A 14199-nucleotide genomic window follows, 5' to 3' on the forward strand; every position below is an offset into this window, starting at 1 on the left:
GAAGCTAAGGGACTGCAGCAAAAATTGCAACATCTGGAAACAGCAATTCTAGTCATTGTTTGGAATGCAATTTTGGATCGCTTTAATGCTGCGAGTAAGAAGCTTCAGGATTCTCAAGCTGATTTATCATCCGTGTTAAAAATATATAGTTCTTTGGCATTATTTCTCCAAGACATGAGAAATAAACAATTTTCTGTTTATGAAGAAAAGGCCAAAGCACTATCTGGAGTTAAAAACTATTACCAATATGACACTCGTCGAAAAAAAACGCGAAAGCTTCATGCTGACGAGTCACGTAAAAATGATAGAGTAGTTTTATCTGGAGAAGAGAACTTTCGAACTAACGTTTACTATCCAATTTTAGACACATTAAGTGTACAATTAACAGGACGTAAAGAGGCTTACCGTAATCTGACGAAATACTTCCCGCTGTGATGATGGATGTCATACAAATCTTCCTTTCCCTGGCTGGCATAGTGATCGTCATTGCCATTGTCAACCCATTGTTCCTCATCCCAACCGTAGCTTTGGGCATCATTTTCTACCAACTACGTACTTTCTATCTTAAAACGTCAAGGGATGTTAAGCGTTTGGAAGCAATAACTCGATCTCCAGTTTATTCACACTTGGCTGCCTCGTTAACCGGGTTGTCCACCATCCGTGCCTTTGGAGCTCAGCGTGTTTTGGCCTCCGAATTTAACAACTACCAGGACATGCACAGCTCCGCATTCTACATGTTCATTAGCACCTCGCGTGCCTTTGGTTATTGGTTGGACTGTTTTTGTGTAATCTACATAGCAATCATCACACTAAGTTTCTTCATCTTCCCTCCGGCCAATGGAGGCGATGTGGGTCTGGCCATAACACAGGAAATGGGAATGACCGGCATGGTGCAGTGGGGAATGCGTCAGTCTGCCGAGCTGGAAAACACAATGACTGCCGTTGAGCGAGTGGTTGAGTACGAGGACATTGAGCCGGAGGGAGAATTGGAAGCGACGACTGATAAGAAGCCACCCAAGTCCTGGCCAGAGCAAGGAAAAATCGTGTTCGATGAGCTGAGCTTGCGCTACACACCCGATCCGAAAGCAGAAAATGTACTTAAATCACTGAGTTTTGTAATATTGCCAAAGGAAAAGGTCGGGATCGTGGGAAGAACGGGGGCGGGCAAGTCCTCGTTGATCAACGCCCTTTTCCGTCTGTCTTACAATGATGGAACTATCCTGTTGGACAAGAGGGATACAAGTGAGATGGGTCTGCATGACCTGCGCAGCAAGAGCACGGGTTCCTGGGGAATGATGGAGCATCATTCCCCAGGAACCCGTGCTCTTCTCCGGCACAATGCGTTATAACTTGGATCCCTTCGACGAGTACAGCGATGAGAAGCTGTGGCGCTCCCTGGAGGAGGTGAAGCTGAAGGAAGTGGTGGCCGATCTGCCCAGTGGCCTGCAGAGTAAGATCACCGAAGGTGGCACCAACTTCAGCGTGGGTCAGCGCCAGTTGGTCTGCTTGGCACGGGCCATTCTGCGCGAGAACCGCATCTTGGTGATGGACGAGGCCACGGCCAATGTGGATCCGCAAACGGATGGACTCATCCAGGCCACCATTCGCAACAAGTTCAAGGAGTGCACGGTCCTGACGATAGCCCATCGACTGCACACCATCATGGACTCCGACAAGGTGCTCGTCATGGATGCGGGACGAGCTGTGGAGCTTGGAACGCCCTACGAACTTTTGACGGCGGCGGATTCCAAGGTGTTCCACGGCATGGTCAAGCAGACGGGTCACGCCACCTACGAGGGCCTGCTTAAAGTCGCACAAAAGGCATTTGAAACCGCCCAGAATCGCAGTCTTTCCTCATGAGACTCAGCTGTTACTTAAATGATGTCCTACTAATTACGCCGAGGTGCTTGTCGCCGAATCTTTAGCTGTTTGTAACTAATTTAACTAATGTATATGGTTTTGAATGTGTTATCTCGTGTGAATGTAAATATGTTTGTTCGTGTGTATGTTTACTACTTTATATAACTTGTAATCTGTATAGAAACACGTTGTCTAGTGTATTGTTTGTATTTATTTAACTTTCACAAAGTGCAAAGAAGTGCCTTTAAAAAATAAATGAAATTTACGAAAAATTTAATTTTTTTTGACAATTTAATAGAAATAGATACTAATGAATTAAAAAATCGTGCAGATGAATTAGTTACTAATTATTCTGATGATTTGGAAGAGACTTTCGCAAATGAATGTATTCATTTGCATTGTCAACTTAAAGATTCTGCAATGAACACAAAAGATATTCGTTCCGCGCAAGGAATATACAATTTTTGCATTCTCAAAAACTTGAAGATGTTTATCCAAATGTAAACATTACTCTACGTATATTTTTAAGTATTCCGGCTACGAATTGTTCAGGAGAAAGATCCTTTTCCACCTTGAAAAGAGTTAAAACGTATTTGCGCGCAAGTATGGGCCAAGAGAGACTCAATGCTTTAGCACTACTGTCAATTGAAGCCCAACTTGTCCAAGAAATTGATTACAATGAAATAATTGATAATTTTGCCCAGACAAAAGCCAGAAAGAAAATATTTAGAAATTAAATTACCTTCTTTCTGGCTTTCGTCTAAAGTTGGGCTTCAATTGATAGTAGTGCTTAAGCATTGAGTTCCTAGCCGGCATACTTAAAAAATACGTAGAGCAATGTCGACAGTTAGATAAACATCTTGTAGATTTTGAGAATGCAAAAATTGTATATTCCTTGCGCGGAACTAATATCTTTTGGGTTCATTAGAGAACCTTTGAATTGACATGATGAATACATTCATTCGCTAAAGTCTCTTTCAAATCATCAGAATAATTAGTAACTAATTCATAGTTTATGAAAATTGACGGTTACTTACATTAGAAGTTAAGTTATCCATTATAGTTTAAGAAAATTGAATGTTACTTATGTTAATAATTTTTATTTGTATTGTTTAATTTGAAATTGAAATTATGAACTTTTTAGTTTTATGAAATAAATGTTATATTTTAATAATAATATGAACGGATTCAGAGAAAAAAAATTTTATTCTTTAAAAAGGGCGGCTAATCAGAAAGGGCCTAGGCAAAATACTTAATCCGCCACTGAGCATAATGAAACGAAAATGAAAAATATAAATAAAATAAAAATGAAAGTAATATTAAAAATGAAAATAAGACTAAAATTAAAAAAGTAAATAACAACTAAAATTAATTCAGTTATTAGATCTTAAATTGAAGCAAAGCCTTTTTAATTTTAAAATATCTAAATGATAGTTTTAAGGGGGGAAATACAATTAGAAAATTTTTTTTTTCGAAAAATTTTTTTGGCTTAATGTACTCTAAATATATCTGGGAATAAGCCTTTAAAAGCTTAAAGCCGTCCGGTACTTATTTTCAAAGTTATAAGCAATTTAGTGAGGGTGTGTCATATGGCGGACATGCACAAAAGTAAACTTCAAACGCTTCTACTGAAAAGTCGTGTTTTCAAAATCGCCGTGCAATGTACAGGTCAGAGATTTTATTTAAATCGAATGCGGTTTTTTGCATTATGTTTGAAATTAAATTCTCCACACCATGAATATAACGGTTTTTCATATTTGTTTGTTATAACATGTTTTTTTTACAATCAAAGTCAAAAAAAGCGTTTTTTTTAATTTTTTTTTTTAACCTCAAATTTTTTAATGGAAAAATAATTTTTTTTTAAATTTGCTTTAATTCATGGTGAGCGCTGAACCTTTAAGTTTAAAGCCCAGTTGCTGTTTTTTGTTTAAGTCGTGATCCTGGACCTGGAGGCTGCACGGGGCAAAGTCCTTCCCTAAAAACACGACTCCACATTATTGATCATAAATGGGCTTAATTACAATATTTTTCAAAAAACTTGACTGATTTTTATTGCTCAATAATTGCCTAATAACATGCAAAAGAATCGCTAAGATTCATTTAATACCCTACTTGCAATTCACTCCCAAAGATGGCCCTCATTTCAGGCCTTCTAATTGTATTTCCCCCTTAAGTTACTTTAAGCATATATATATGTTAATTTAAATTCAATGTCACTAGGGCAATAATAAATAAGCAATAGCTTGTAGCCCTGGGAAAATAATAAAATTAAATAAATAAAATAAAAATAAATAAAATATTGAATATCATTAGGGGAGGGTGGCCCGATACCGACCGGTCGTACCATACCGACCCCCCCCCCATGTTTTTCAGAGATGGCGATGCTAGCCGAATTGTCGGTAACTTCAGTGAAAAGCTGTTATAACACAGACATTTTGGAGATAGATAGCCAATTTGACTTCTTTTGTTTCACTGCAATTTTTCCGTTTGTTTTGTTGTAACGCCTGTGACATTCATTTTTGAGCTTTACTGAACTTGAGTTTAAATATTTTTAAAGTTTTTTTTCTCCGCATAAAAATCGGAGGGTAAGGTTTTCTGATAATTGATAGTCCTAGCTGTCATTCACGCTATTAGAATTACATCGCTCTTTGCGTCATTAGATAATGGCGAGCAGTTAATTAGAAAAGGTTGTGGTGGTCCGAAACCGGCCGCGAAGTGATGGTCCGAAACCGACCCCCATTTATTGGCAGCTTAATATGTCATAGCGTATTTTTAAGGGAAAATATGAAAAAGTAAACAAGATTCAGTAAAGAAAAGTAACAGAAACAGCAAAAACATCAGAAGAAAGTGAAGAGACAGTCATCAACGAGCGGCTTTCGAAAAACAACGCGAAAACTCACTATGAGAAAGAGGGCAACTCAGACTTCATCAATTGACTACAGTGCCCTTTATTTCATACATTAATTTTTATTTTCTGGAAAGAACCTTCAATATATCTATATATCTATATATATAAAAGCAAGTTGTGTTAGTTCCACCACTTATAACTTAAGAACGGCTGAACAGATTTGGCTGAAAATTGGTAGGAAGGTAGCTTAGAGCCCGGAATAGGAGTTAGGGTACTTTTTATTCCGTTCGACATACCAAAAATCGCATATAAACTGAGTTATTACCTCATCAAACTGACAAGCACACACTACCATAGCATTTTAACTCAATTTTTTGTAAAGTGAGTAGAAATTATTTGTGATTTTGGTGAATTGAAGTGAAGTGAAGTTTTTCGTGCTTTTTGTGAATTGAAGTGAAGGGAAGTTTAATTAATAATGCCGCGACCAAGACGATCGAATCTTTCCCGACAAAGCCGTAATGCAAGAAGACTACAAAATACTGCAAATGGAAGGTCTGAAGAAGAACAAAACATTGAACGTGAACAGAACCGCGTTAGAATGGGTCGACTTCGTGCTTCTCAATCAGCAGAGCAAAGAGAGGCAATCCGTAATACGGCTCGGTTGACAATGCAGAATCGTCGAGCTTACAACAGAGGTCAAGAAATAGATCATTTGCACCGCAATACTCGCAAACAACGTCCATTTGCCCAATGCAAACGCTAGGATGCAAGCTGTAATCAGTGATGCAATCGTAAACCCAGCGAACTATCGCCATCTGGTGGCGGAACGGAGTTCGCTGGGTTTACGATTGCATCACTGATTACAGCTTGCATCCTAGCGTTTGCATTGGGCAAATGGACGTTGTTTGCGAGTATTGCGGTGCACTGAAGTTTTCCGGAGAAACGCCTGGATTATGCTGCTTTAATGGTAAAGTTAAATTGCCATTGTTGACTCCGCCACCTGAGCCATTGTATTCTTTGCTTTGTGGTGAAACACAAGAATCACGCCACTTTCTTGCAAATACCCGAAAATACAATGGTTGTTTCCAAATGACCTCATTTGGGGCAGATATTATCGAAGAACGAGGATTTAATCCGACATTTAAGGTTTTTTTTTTGTTTGTATTACATAGAATATAGTTAAAGAATAACTTACTTTATCTTAGATACAAGGGCAGATTCACCATCGAATTGGATCATTACTACCTTTCGAAGATACACAAAAAAAATTTTTACAAATATATTTCATGGGCAACATGGAAGAACAACTTGATCGACGTCTAGCGATCAATGAAGGGATGAAGCGAGCAATTCTTCAAGACTTGCAGTGTCTGCTTCATGAACATCATGCGATGGTCAGGTTGGTTAAGAGTGCTTTAGAGCGCATGCCAAATGATGACTATAAAGTTGTCATAAAAGCAGATAAACGACCATCTGAAACACACGAAAGGACATTTAATGCTCCAACAATAGACGAAGTCGCCATCCTGATTGTGAACAATTTGATGAATGAGGAGATACATTATCGGGTTTTACTCTTGATCGAAGATATGTGTTACCTCATGTGCGGTAATATATTAATCAGGTTAGAATGCCAGCGCCAAATCGTGAAATGAATGAGGCATTTAATCGAGAATTAGAACGGGAACGTGAATATGATCACCAGGAATTAAATTTATTAGTTCAAGCGAATTTTGAATTCCCAACAGAAGAAAGTTTATGATACTTTAATGAAGGCAATCGATGAAGAAAATTGTGGTTTATATTTCCTAGATGCCCCTGGTGGTACTGACAAGACATTCATCATGTCATTAGCTTTAGCAACTGTTCGGGCGAGATCCTACATAGCTGTTGCAGTTGCTTCTTCGGGAATAGCAGCCATATTGTTAGAAGGATGCCAAACGGCTCATTCAGCATTAAAATTACCGTTAAATCTTCAAATTATTGAGGAACCAACGTGTAATATTGCATTATTATTATTGAGGAACCAACGTGTAATATTGCAAAACACTCGGAAATGGCCAAAGCTTTAATGGTATCGAAATAAAATTTTTCCTTTTCATATATAAAACAAAAAAAAAATTTTCTTTATCTTTTAAACACCAAACAAAGTTTTACCTAAAACTATCGCCATCTGGTGGCGGAACGGAGTTCGCTGGGTTTACTAGTTTCTTAATAAACGTCAAAATCATTAAATTCTATTTTATGTTATTAAATTTTTCTGTTAAGAAATAGGGTGTCGGTTTCGGACCACTACTTTTGAGTACGACCAAAAGTGTAGTTTTATATTTACCTGAATATCTAACGCTTCAAAGCACCTACGCACTTACTAATCAATTAGATGTATAGTAAACTGATCCCTCTACATAGTAAATTGTTGAACTGAACTGAAAAATTGATTTATCTCACCTTTATCGCCTTTGCCATTTAGGGGGTCGGTATCGGGCCACCCTCCCCTACGTTTACCATGAAAGCACCTCGTCAGAGAACATATCGACGCATTTCCGCGACTGTATCGTATGTAGAAAAATCAAATTTTACAAGAGAAGCTTTTTCTTTATTTTTGTATTTCGGTATTTTTGTGCGATTGCAGTATTTCCATGCAAATTTGTATGGACATACGATAATTTCGCGCGCACATTGTAACATACGATAAAATTGAAACTTAATTTTTATCGGAACTATAGTGCTTTCAGTTATAATATTTCACAGGGTAGTGGGACATTAGGTGCCTAACAATTTTGCATTAAAATCTCAATTTCGAAAAAAAGCGACATACGATACAGTCGCAGAAAAAGTCCAGAAGCACAAAAAGCTAATTTCGGATCCGCCGAAAATATTGATCTTGTTATTTCAATTGGTCTTTGAGCCTCAATGACCATAGACAATGAAGGGTCCCATCGTATCTCCCACAGACAAAGGGGCTGGTACAAGGGCAACCGCCCAACGAACAGTTTTTATGTAAGGAAGACAGCCAAGACAACCGCCTGATACTCTTACGAAGGGGGTGGCCCATATATATATAATATATATACTTGCAAACCCCGGCGAACTCCGTTTCGTCACCACCGGTTCACCGAGCTGGACCTTCGGGCGAGGCCAAGCCGGGAGAATATACCGTGGGCGCGAGACGGCTCGGTTACACGGACTCGGCGGGAAGGGTGTCCTCTCTCGAATCTCTAAGTACGGTTAGCTGGGAGTCGGATCCGGCGGGAAGGGTGTCCACGCTCGGATTTCTAACTACGGTTAGCTGGGAGTCGGATCCGGCGGGAAGGGTGTCTACGCTCGAATCTCTAACTACGGTTAGCTGGGAGGCGGAAGGTGTCTGCCGGACTGGACGGGAAGGGTGTCTACGTTCGCGTCCGAAGCACCGATGGGAACGGGATTAGGTGAGGTTAGGTTCGGGGTTTGGGTTTTTTGATCTCAGTCTACGAAAAAAGAACGCACGGTTGCGAGGAATAATTTTAAATACTCTTTATCATTTATTTTCAATATACCACTTTTTTGGAGTCCGCTACACCGTTCTGAACACACGTGGGTCTAACCGTACTAACCTTGACTGCCCCGTATCCTGAATGGCCGAAGGCCTCTCTCCTCCACGATCACTCACAAAGACACTGCTTGAACTTCGTTGCTTCAAGCCGATCACAAAATAAGCACTCGCACGTGGTTGCGCTAGGCGTCGAAGTCTGCCTGTCCCGGCGCGAAATTCCCGAGAGCACGTCTGCTCTGTCCGCCGATCTCGAGTCAAAAGCCCGGAAACACCTCCCTGTGAAACCCTCTTCTCTTTTTTCCCCTTTTCTCGCGTTCGGGATTTCTAGTATTTTCCTACTGCCAGGACCCTAACTTCTTAACTTTCCTAGTATTTTAGGAGTCTCGGCTAGATATCGGTCGGCGTTGCCATCCCGGGTTTGCGACTTAGATGGTCCTTATTTTTAATGGTGGCAACTTAATATTTATTATGCTTCAGACTTCATAATGTTTCTCTTACAACTAATAATGATTAAATACTTCATAGATGAAGATACAAAGGGCGTGGTGCGATGTGGCGTACACGCCTCCTAGCCGGGTTCGTCGCACCCCCCCCCCCTTTCTTTCCGCGGCGCGATTAAAAGGCGTACGTCGCTTTTCAAAGTGACGGTGTAGCGGTGGTCACCTGTCCCGACGGCTATCCTTACCCTTCGCCCGGGTCGGACCGGGTTTCCGCCTTCAGCCTGATCTGCTCGATGACGACCCAACCTTCCGGCAATGGGCATATGTTGTCGTCCGCTTCCGCCGATGGGCTCGTCTCCATCGCGGTGACGGCAGGGGTATTTGCTTCGGCTGTCTCCAGCACTCGCATGGGGGCCTGATCGGCAATTGGCTCGGGGTTGTCGACTACCGACTCCAGCATCTGGTTCTCCCAGTCGGTGAGTGGTTCTCCCGGGTGAGCGCAACTGGGGGAGCGTGGAAGGCTCCCATCTTCTCGCGACGTAGTCTGAATACCGGTCCCCTGGCCCCGAAACAGCGACGGAACAAAGGCCTGTTCCCTTCGTCGTCTTCGGAGTCGGTGATCAGCTCGAACCCCGCCTCGGCATAGGTCGGTTCGTCTGGCCGTCGACTTTGGGAAAAATCGTGCGGAGAGCTACCCCTGGAGTATGGGTTTCGACCGAACCGACCAGAGTCGGCATAGCTGTCGTCGTCCTCGAGATGGTATGAGGCTGGTCGTGGTGACGTCGGCTGATAGCGTCGGCGCGACTCGCCGGGTCGGGGACTCCACATACCGTCGCGGAGGCCGACAAAGCGTGCGTCGGGAACATCCTCGTCCGTGAGGAACTCTTCCTCCTCTCCTTCCTCGCTACTATCTCCGAGGTTCACCTCGGGATAGAAGGCCTCGGTGGCGTTTGAGTCGTCACTCAACACGATCACCTCGTCGTCCATCTGAAATAATAGTCCTGACTTATTGAAGTAACCCTACCTTCTGGACTCCCTGCCTAACGGTGTAGCTAACAAATGACTCTTTTAACCTTAACCTATTACCAGTGTGGATCTTAACTTAATTTCGTGGTTCTGGGTGCTTACCGTGCCGTGTCCATCGGCCCGCGATGCTGTCGTTAAACGTATCGGGGGTGTCCGCTGCGTAGTACGGGTTAAGCTGCGATATGTTGGCGATCCGCCGCTGTCGATCTCCCGGGCGCTGCAGTCGTACCAGATTCGGAGAGGTGAATTTCACAACGGTATAAGGACCGTTGTACTTCGGAGCGAGTTTGGCAGCGAATCCCTCGGCCGCTTTCGACAAGGGATGTTGTCGTAGCCATACCTGACTCTTGAGCGCCGGCCGTCATTCGCGCCTTCGAAGGTTGTAGTGCCTCGCCTGCTCCAGGGATGGCCGTTGAATGTTCGACCGCACGATATCGAAGATCCCTTGGAGGCGAGACGCCTTGTCTTTGGGACCTGTATGCACGACCGCCGATCCAGGCGTAAGCTGGTCGTACAACATCGCAGGCAAGCGTAGCTCTCGTCCTTGAGCGAGGAACGCGGGGCTATACCCTGTCGAGTCAGACACGCTACTGTTAATATCGAGGGAGATCTCCGGCAGCATGCTATCCCACGAACTTTGGTCTTCCTCTGACAGCTGAGAGATTAACGTCTTTACAGTGCGGTTGGTCCTCTCGGTGGGATTCTCCTGGGGACTGTACGGCCACGGTTGCCAGATTTGGCTCTTTTGAGCCAAAACTGGCTCTTTTTTCTCGTTGGCTCTTTGGCCCATTTTGATTGAATTTGGCTCTTTTTTGCTAATAGCGATACAAAATATTTTAAATTAAAAGACGAACTCATTTTTTAATTAATGCATTTTTTTTTGTTCAATTTTAAAAGTGATTAATGTCTGAAATCTAAAAGTGCCAGATCGAAACTAAATTGCTCCGCTGCAGCGCGCTGGTATGGTAGCTCCAAACAAGTGTACTGGTGTATATAGTGTACTGTAGTGTAAATTTGGCGTTTATTGTTGTGACTCAAAGTGATAAATTGTGCAAAATGGACAAGTAAGTAAAGAAATAATGTAGATTTGTGTATCTCAAATGCAATATAGCTAATTTATTCACAGGCAGGTTTGTTTTAACTTCAAAAAGTTTAAATAAAACCGCGTTCCAGCCGCAAGCACATACTGAGACATTGCAGAAAAATGTTTTGTGATGTTTTTTATTACTTTCTTATGATAAAAGTTAAAAAAAATCAAAATAAATAATAAATAAAAATTTGGCTCTTTTTTATTCGAATTGGCTCATTTTTAGTCTTTTTTTGGCTCATTAAAATTTTTTGAAGTGGCAACCGTGACTACGGCGCTGTGTACTGGACTTCCACCCCGATCTTGGCGAAATAGTCCTTCCTTGCCCGACTCGTGAATTGGGTCCCGTTTTCGCACACGAATTTCCGGGGAGTACCCACTCGCCCAAGTATGCGTTCCCGAAACGCTTTCTGTACGGCGGCGGCGGTAGCCTTCCGAAGTGGAATCAACTCCACCCATTTGGTGAACACGTCGTGGAAAACCAGCAGCATAGAATTGCCCTGCTTCGACCGGGGCAAAGGACCTACAAAATCCGCGCAGAGGATGTCGAAGGGCTCCCTTACGACCCGGGTTAGCATTTTCCCTGCGGCTTTGATCTGAACGGCCTTGAACTTCTGGCAGGACTGGCAGCGCCGCACATGGTGTTTAGCGTCGCGGTACATGCCAGGCCAGAAGTATCTTTGCGCCAAGCGGGTGATCGTCTTTCGGACCCCCAAGTGTCCTGCGGTTGGGGGAGTCGTGGGATTCATATAGGACGCGGGCTCTATGGGAAGTAGTCCTCGTCGTCCGCTCGGTGACCCATGTTCCTATAGAGCTTGCCGTTCTCCAGCGTATAATAGGCGAACTTCTCCGGTTCGTCGCGCACCTTCTTCTTCATCTTCCTGGTCCATTCGCAGTGGTCCTCGAGCTCGACCATCCCTTGGAGTACGTCGCAGGGCTGTCGTGAAAGCGTGTCGGCTACGACGTTCAGCTTCCCTCGTCGGTAGCGCACGTCCAATTGGAACTGTTGAAGTTCCAATGCCCAGCGCGCTATTCGGCCGGAAGGACTCTCGATAGAATTTAACCATTTGAGGGCCAAATGGTCGGTAACGACCTGGAATCGGTAGCCCTCCAGGTAACACCGCATCTTTCTGATAGCCCAGATGATGGCCAGACACTCTTTCTCGGTCGTTGTGTAATTCTGTTCCGCAGGAGTCAGTCGGCGGCTGGCGTACGTGATGACCTTCTCTTGGCCCCCGAAGTCCTGCGATAACACCGCTCCTAGGCCGACGTCACTCGCGTCAGTCTGCAAAATGAACCTCTGGTCGAAATCCGGACAACCCAACACGGGGGCGGTAGTCAGGCATCTTCTAATTTCTTCCAAGGCGGCTTGCTGTTCCGGTCCCCACGTCCACTTCCGACCTTTCTTCAGCAGCGCGCTGACTGGTTGCACGATGGTCGCGAAATTAGGAACGAATCTCCGATACCAAGATGCCATGCCGATCCATTGGCGGAGTTCCTTTAGGTTAGTGGGTGTCAACCCATTAATCGCGGACACCTTCTCTGGATCCGTCTGGACCTCCTCGCCGCTGATCACATGCCCAAGGTAAACTAGTCTTTCCGCCCGTAGTCTACGGAAAACTTCGGCGAGATCAGCGAAGTGTTGTTCCTCCGTAGGACTAATGACAATAATGTCATCCAAATAGGCAAATGCGACGGGCTCCATCTCCGCCCCGATGACGCTATCGAGCGCCCGTTGGAACGTAGCACTGGCAGAGTGCAGTCCAAAGGGCATTACCTTCCACTGGTATATTCCCCGGCCCGGGACCGTGAAGGCCGTGTATTGGCGACTATCTCGCGCCATGGGGATTTGCCAATTAGCCGTTTTTCAAATCTAACGTGGAAATGTACCGGGCGTGACGTAACTTCTCCAGGATGTGATTAATCTTCGGGACGGGGTAGGCGTCGGGCACTGAGTGCGCGTTAAACTGTCGATAGTCGATACACATGCGCCGAGTGGGCTCCTGGAAGGCTCGATGGCTCCCGCGCGGAATAGTTCCTCTACCTGCGTGTCGATGACGTGCTGCATCGCCGGATTCCTGGGATAGTACTGTAACGGCCCGAATTGGCCGTACAATTTTTTCCCTTATTCTAAGTTTCCCACCCTAATTTTGTTTAATAAATATGGCTAGAATTAAGCTAAACACAAGAGCATCGCTAAGCGGGTGAGCCGAAGTTCTAAACGCATGCAGAGAAAACGACAGAACCAGAGAGAGAGAACCAAAATCTAAGCTACGCCGCAATTGCGTGGACCGACGCAGGCACCGAGCAGAGGCCAGCGCAAGCATCGATCCCCGAGCAGAGGGCGACAGAGCGCACTCACACTACGAAAATGCAGGCCCCGCTTGGGCGAGCATAGGGCGGCCAAGCGGGAGAGAGTGGATACAAAGTAGTTACGATGCATTAGAATATGCAAAGCGCCGATCATGCGAGCAGAGGACGGCGGCAGAGGACTGCGGCAGAGGACGGCAGCAGAACAGATTAACTTTGGCTGCTTATGAGTTTTGGCGAGGGCAATAAAGGAATCATCTTCGAGGCCCGGTTTGAACAGGACGCATTTTTCGGCACCCGCTCGACGCGGCTCTGCGCAACACCTCGCGATTAGAAACCACGTGGCAAGTCAGCCCAAGTATCGGAAGTGAAAATTATCTTCGAGGATCGGTCGCGACCACCCGCATTTTTAGCACCCGTTCGCCACGGCTCTGCGTTACTCTGGACCACGTGCCAGACCCTTCGAAAGTACACCGGGAAAAGTGAACCACACTTCGCACACCTCGCACACTTCGCACACTTCGCATACCTCGCACACCTCGCACATCGCGACCCCGCCGCGAATACCCGCCGCGCGCCACACCACGCGGTAGGCTCCGCGCCGCCATCTTCTTTTCCACCGCCACCGAACGAGGTCCCGCTCCAACATCGCCGAGGACTCCGACGAAGCCCCGCCCCGACCTCTCCAAGAATCTGTCTGAGTGAGTAGTGCTAAGAAAGAGGAGTGCGGTATAGGCAGGGACCATTTTTATCATTAAAATAAAACACGTGTATATGAAATTGAAACACCCTCGCTTGCATATTAATTCCCGTGCCCAGTAGTTAGAGCCGGCAGCCATTTCCCGATTTCAGGGTCCCGTCCGCTCCTTCCCTTTCCCCACGTGGAACCCGGTGACTGCACCCAGGCGCACAGCCTCTGCTCCCGCTTGTGTGCCACGCCCCTTTTCCTGCCCCACGTGGAACCCGGTGATCGCAGCCAGGCGCCCAGCCTCTGCTCCCGCTTGCGTGCCGCGCCCCTTTCCCTGCCTCACGTGGAACCCGGTGATCGCAGCCAGGCGTCCAGCCTCTGCTCCCGCTTGCGTGCCACGCCCCTTCC

General features: G+C 45.0%; 1 protein-coding gene across 1 annotated transcript; it reads left to right on the top strand.

The window, feature by feature from the left end:
* Positions 1–410: 410 nt before the first annotated feature.
* Positions 411–1999, top strand: LOC108100936 (probable multidrug resistance-associated protein lethal(2)03659; the record flags this gene model as incomplete). The annotated part of the gene is given in 2 exon segments (XM_017205082.2): positions 411–1277; positions 1279–1999. Coding segments are annotated over 2 exon segments (1449 nt in total), but the record flags the coding sequence as incomplete, so codon positions are not given.
* Between the last annotated feature and the right edge of the window lie 12200 nt (positions 2000–14199).

This window comes from Drosophila ficusphila, unplaced genomic scaffold, assembly GCF_018152265.1.
Source record: "Drosophila ficusphila isolate 14025-0441.05 unplaced genomic scaffold, ASM1815226v1 contig_128, whole genome shotgun sequence".
In the NCBI taxonomy this organism is placed as follows: domain Eukaryota; kingdom Metazoa; phylum Arthropoda; class Insecta; order Diptera; family Drosophilidae; genus Drosophila; species Drosophila ficusphila.